This window comes from Lathyrus oleraceus, chromosome 1 (assembly GCF_024323335.1).
Source record: "Lathyrus oleraceus cultivar Zhongwan6 chromosome 1, CAAS_Psat_ZW6_1.0, whole genome shotgun sequence".
Taxonomy (NCBI): domain Eukaryota; kingdom Viridiplantae; phylum Streptophyta; class Magnoliopsida; order Fabales; family Fabaceae; genus Lathyrus; species Lathyrus oleraceus.
The window spans coordinates 189,125,221-189,131,002 of NC_066579.1; the positions used below are offsets into that span (position 1 = coordinate 189,125,221).

At 33.0% G+C, this 5,782-nt stretch overlaps 1 protein-coding gene across 2 annotated transcripts; it reads right to left on the reverse strand.

Moving 5' to 3' along the window:
* Nucleotides 1-722: 722 nt before the first annotated feature.
* On the reverse strand, nt 723-4,634 carry LOC127126827 (probable membrane-associated kinase regulator 6). 2 transcript variants are annotated; one of them, XR_007805115.1, is made up of 5 exons: nt 3,747-4,634; nt 3,555-3,653; nt 2,209-2,371; nt 1,449-2,123; nt 723-1,354 (listed from the first exon to the last, which is right to left on the reverse strand). XR_007805115.1 is itself a non-coding variant. In XM_051055833.1 (2 exons), exons 1-2 carry the CDS (start codon nt 4,405-4,407, stop codon nt 3,640-3,642), a joined length of 675 nt encoding a protein of 224 aa, XP_050911790.1. In that variant the 5' UTR covers nt 4,408-4,634; the 3' UTR covers nt 3,458-3,639. The 2 variants fall into 2 exon arrangements, 1 of the variants encoding a protein (XP_050911790.1); XM_051055833.1 differs by lacking the exons at nt 723-1,354; nt 1,449-2,123; nt 2,209-2,371 and having other exon boundaries at nt 3,458-3,653.
* Between the last annotated feature and the right edge of the window lie 1,148 nt (nt 4,635-5,782).

The window sequence follows — 5,782 nt, forward strand, 5'->3', positions numbered from 1 at the left end:
AATTCTCCAAAAATTGTGGATTTAGAGTCATTGCATCATTGCACGGATATGGTAAGGATGGTTGGTCAATGGTTCGCAGAGAGTTGGGGTTGGAAATAATAGACAAGGATAAGTCAACTTTGTATGAAAAGTTATTTTCTAACCGGTTGTCAGAAGTGAGAGAATCTTTGATGATAGAATCCTTTGGTTCACAACCACCTAAAAAATGGTTGACTCTACCAGGTATGGGTTACTTGATAGCGAATCGCTATAATGTTGTACTTGTCTGTTTAGGCAATCTGTGCATGACTTTCTTTCCTATGACAAGCTCACATTCACCAAATGTCTCCATTTATTACATTGGTTTTGTTAACCATAATCATTGGGTTCAGGTACATACTTTGTATGACAAGTTATTTTATATGACTTAATATTTTAATTATTTCACTTTATTAAATATATGTTTTAACTATTGTCATCGGGTTAACATGAAAGAGGGGTTTCCGTTGCCACCGGTCACATTAGATTGGAAGAAGTTTCGTTCTCATATAACAACGTCTTGGATGTTAGGATTTGCAGGACGTCTACAACATTGACAATTTTACTTATGCCTATATTAGCATGAATATGTACTCAAAACATGAATATGTAATCAAAACATGAATATTATATTATGTCTATTATATTCAGTTCTAAAACTTAATACATAAATCAATGTGAACGAGAAATATGCAAAGTTTCAAATAAATGAGAAAACTGTGGATCTTCCTCTTCGGCGTTAACTTGTCTCAGATAACGATGAATCAATGTAGATAAACGAGCCCAATTAGGATCAGATGGTCCTGCGTCATAAACATGAACTGGTACCTCTCTTGGATCGTCACGATGGGGAGAGACCAAACATGGTTGCGAAACATAATAATACCACTCCAGATAACCATCTTCTATATCAGATGGAGTGGTGGTCAGGGTAGTTGGACGGATCACAGCAATAACACTCTGATGGTAACCAATCCAATCAACATCAATATCAGTCGCCATCATACAATCAAGAGGTGAGGATGGAACATACTGCTTGTACCCGAACTGACGTAAACATCTGTCAGGGAAGTATGGAACAATTGTGTCACCCCACTTTAAACACCCCTATAAAGACATAACTCATCAAACTGACGCCATGCTTTATGATCCTCAAATGGACGCCATATGACGTCGGCAGGTGTCAGCTCGTCCAAAATAGGTCGTAAATCATCAACCTTCAGGACTCCTTGCCTATAGGACCATCTCATCGCTCGAGGAAGATCACAATTATCAGCTGGTTTCCAATTCTCTCCTCTTTTTCCAACAGTTGGAAAGTACTCGTGAATCCAGCACTCTTACAAAATAAAAACATAATAAACAAAATAAATTAAGTTAACATACTTTATAAAATGAATCTAACACTTAATAAACAAAATTAAATTATATACCTGTAGGAGAGTAGGATATCCACCGAGCTATTTGCAACTGAACATGGACGCATCTCCAAGGTATCTGTATAGGGTAACCAGTGCAGCTGCTCCCCAACTATATCTCGAACATCTATCTAAGTCCGTAAACAGTAGGAGGTATCGTGCCTTGACAAGTGTAAAGGTCTTGTCAGCAAAAATGGTGGAACCCACCAACATCAACAAATATGCTCTGGTCGCATATGCCCAGCTAGAAGCAACTCTATGTTGTACGAATAAATCGTATAACCACTCCAATTTATAATACGAACCCCTGCAGCTACGAACATGTGATTGTGCCTCACCCTGTGACACTCCTAAGTAGTCAACAGCAAGTTCAACAACAACCTCTTCCGTGACATCCTGAGGACTCCAGAAGACACCCCTGTTGGGCAAGTGAAGCAGACATGAGACGTCATCCAAAGTAATGCTCATTTCACCAAACAATATGTGAAATGAAGATGTCTCTAGATACCATCTTTCCACAAATGCAGATACCAAATTTGTGTCTATCTTGTTCAGACTAGTTCTCTAAAGTGAAGATAAACCATATCTAGATACCCAACTCTCCACCTGTTGTGAAAGAGCTAGTGGAACCCTCGACGTCAGCTTTAGTCCGTGTCCAGCAACCTTTAACTCTTTCTTCGGACCTCTTTCCTAAAAACAATTAAAACACATATTAGAAAATACAATATAAAATATTCAAATATTATTTATTTTCAAATATATCCTGTTTATTTACCTCATCAAACCATAAATGGCGAGCAACATGATGCTCGTACTTCACTAAAAGAGACGTATCGTACGACCCTCCTGGATATCCAGCCGACTTTGCTGCAGATGAAGATGCGCCCGACCTAAACTGCGGTCTGGAATCCTACCATCTGCACCTCATCTTCGAACCACTAAAAAAAAATATTATAACAAAATAATTAAAAATACAAAAAATAAAAAATAAATAAATAAAAATAAAAATAAAAATAATAATAATAAAAAACGCACCATAACACTTCTTAAAGGAGTTCCGGTGTGGAAAAAAATAAGGTTGACTACCGGAACACTTCTTAAAAGAGTTCCGGTATTGTTCATTCAAACCGGAAGTCTTTAAGAAAGAGTTTTGGTACATACACTTACAAACCGGAAGATTTTCTTAAAGAGTTCCGATTCAACGCCCCAAAAATGAAGCGAACCGGAAATCTTTGAAGAAGTGTTCCGGTATACATTTTATGAACCGGATGACTTACTCTCAGTGTTCCGGTTTATAGTGCCAAGAAATACTAAAAATTCTCTTCCGGAAGTCTTCAAGTACAAATGAAAAAAAAAATCCATTTCTGAAAAATATATTCTATTTATATGAGGGTATTTTGATAAAAAAAATTATTTATAGAAATATGGATACAATTGTAGGGATACTAGGGAAAATTTTCTATAATATTTTGCAGGCTCATTATATTTTAACTATAAAACTTTTTCAGCATAGTTGAATTTCAATTTCTGAGAATGGATTCCCCCATCCACCTAGTGATGACTCAATATGGTCCTTCGAGTTAAAGCCCAACGTTTTGGCCAATGCGTTTCTCTTACCTATGTCGGTCCTCCCCTCGAGAGGAACCACCTTTTATTTTACATGTGAGTCTGTGTTCCTAGCCGCATTTTAAGTTATATACATGAATAAGTTATGTGATATTGTCTTAGAGACTTCATGAAAACTATTTATGACATACATTATAAAGTTTTTCTTATCTTTTTTTCATAAACTCTTCAAAATTATTTATGAAAATACTAGTTTATTTTATATATATATATATATATATATATATATATATATATATATATATATATATATATATATATATATATATATATATATATATATATATATATATATATATATATATATATATATATATAAACAATTTAATTTAATTTTTCATTATAAAAATAACTTATGTAAAATTTAGTTTAGGTGTTCAGCAGACAAAAGAGGAGGGTAGAAAAAACCCATCATTCAAGGTATGTCAACAAAAAAAAAAGTGTAATTATACATAATGATTCTCATATATTGTAAAAAAAAACATATTGACATACAAAATTGTGTTCTATAATTTTTCTTTTCCCAAATTTGATGGCAACTTATTTTCTATAAACACTGGTTTGCACTTCAGCATCCTAATTAACTCATTCTTTCTGCAACAAATAGTGGAAAAAACTATTAGTCTCAAAAATATGTAAATAGCTCTATTAACATAAACATGAAATTTAAATATTTTTTGTACATACCAATAGATCTTTTGCAATGAAGAACAGCTTCATAGATTGAACTATCAGAATCACATGACATGCGCGAATAGTCTGTGGAACAAGCAACACTAATTCTTGGAGATGATTCACAGAAATTTCCTCTATAATTCTTCACTGATTGAATTCTGTTAACACTATTTTCATGCTTTGACGATCCTGGTTTTTGACCCCTTAATTTTCTACAGAAAGGTTTCAAAAAATTCAAGTACTTTTGAAACATTCTCCTTGATAGTGTTCTACACCTTTTCAATGAAGGGCTTCTTGAATTTTCTATTGGAACCACTTTTTTGGGTACATATGATATGGAAGAAGTTAAGTTTGAATTTGAATTTGATGAATCATCAGAAAGTGGAGTTAAGTAACCATTGGAAAAGAGTTGATCAGCATGAACAAGAGTATTGAGAGAAGATTGTTGTGAAATTGGAAAGTCAAATTTGAAATCTTGTGAGGTTATAAAGAATCTTCTGGAAGATGGCATTCTTGGATCCATTTCAATGAAAGAAGAACCTAACTCATCAGAAGCATCAATACAAATTCTAAAGGAAGAAGTTTTTTCAAGGCTTTGATCTAATGATGGTTTGAAGTTCAATAACCAACTATATGAAAAACTTTCAATTGAAAGAGGATGAGTTGCTTCCATAGTGTTTGAGTTAGTGAAAAATGGGTTAAAGCAAGCTTGGTTTGGTCTCTTATATATAGTGTTTTCCTCACCACAAACTATAGAATTCAAGGGATAGCTAGCTAGGAAGACAAAAAGTAGAAGGAAGAATTGTTATCAAACATTGGAATTTTATCATAACAGATCTTGTCTATGTCCCCTTCTAACTCCTGTTTGCATGTGATGACCTTCTAACTTTTAGATATATATTTTAAGCTAAACACTTTCAATGGCTAACATTGAACCAACTAAATTTACGGTTACAAATAGGATTTGATTAACACTTGAGCTTTAAGATCCATCACATGTTGGACCCCACGGCTTTTGGGACATTTTATTACATTTTTTTTTCTCTCAAATAATCAATTTTTCAATATTTAATACCAATATATCTATTTCCATTGGTTTTTTAGGCTTAATTAGTGGCAAAGTGTTTTAATTTAATTTCATATTTCACTTTAATCTATTGTTTAATAAAATTTATATTTTAGTCCCTTAAAAACGGTTATGTTAGCAACTTAATCCTTTCCATTAAATTGTGAGTAAAAAAACGTTAATTGCTTGTGATGTGGCATAGAAGCAAAACAATAGTTGAATTGCATAGTCAATAGATATATTTAAAAAGTCATATTTTGTTTAAACTAGAGGTTAAAAAACCTCCGGAAATTATTAATAGTATGTAAAAAAATATAACAATTCTTCTCCGGTACACTTCTCTAAAAACTGGTCATTTTACTGGTGAAACTTTTATAAATCCTGCAGCCTTACTAGAGTCTGAACAAGTTTAACTCTATTGCATGACTTATTCAACTCTATTCCATGACTTACACTTCTGCCACTACTAATTCATAAATTATAAATATGTTTGACATATCATAATAAATTCATAGATAAAAATGTTTAATAGAGTATTGTTTCACAACAAATTTCTGAGCAAATAAAATCTACCACAACATTCAATTTACAACATAAACTTTTGTTAATTCATCTTGTAAGCATATCCATGTGATTAGATCAAGTTGTTCCCTTGTGATTGGATAAAAACCACCCACCTATGACAGGACCAAATTATGCAACATGCAAAACACAATATCTTTTCAAGATGATCAAGAAGCACTTCCCTCTCATAATAATTACTTCTTCAACATTCCAATTCAGCTGCTACAATGACACGTAGTAGGAAAATCAGCAATCAATGGAGTGTTAACGGTAGGTTTCAAATAAGTAAAATCAAATGGCACAATACGATGATTTTTATAGAGGAATATAGCAATATCGATGTAGAAAGACTCTGGAGAGTTATATGTTGATGTTGTTCTTCAACTGACAACATAGTAGAAGTTGCTTATCTATCGAG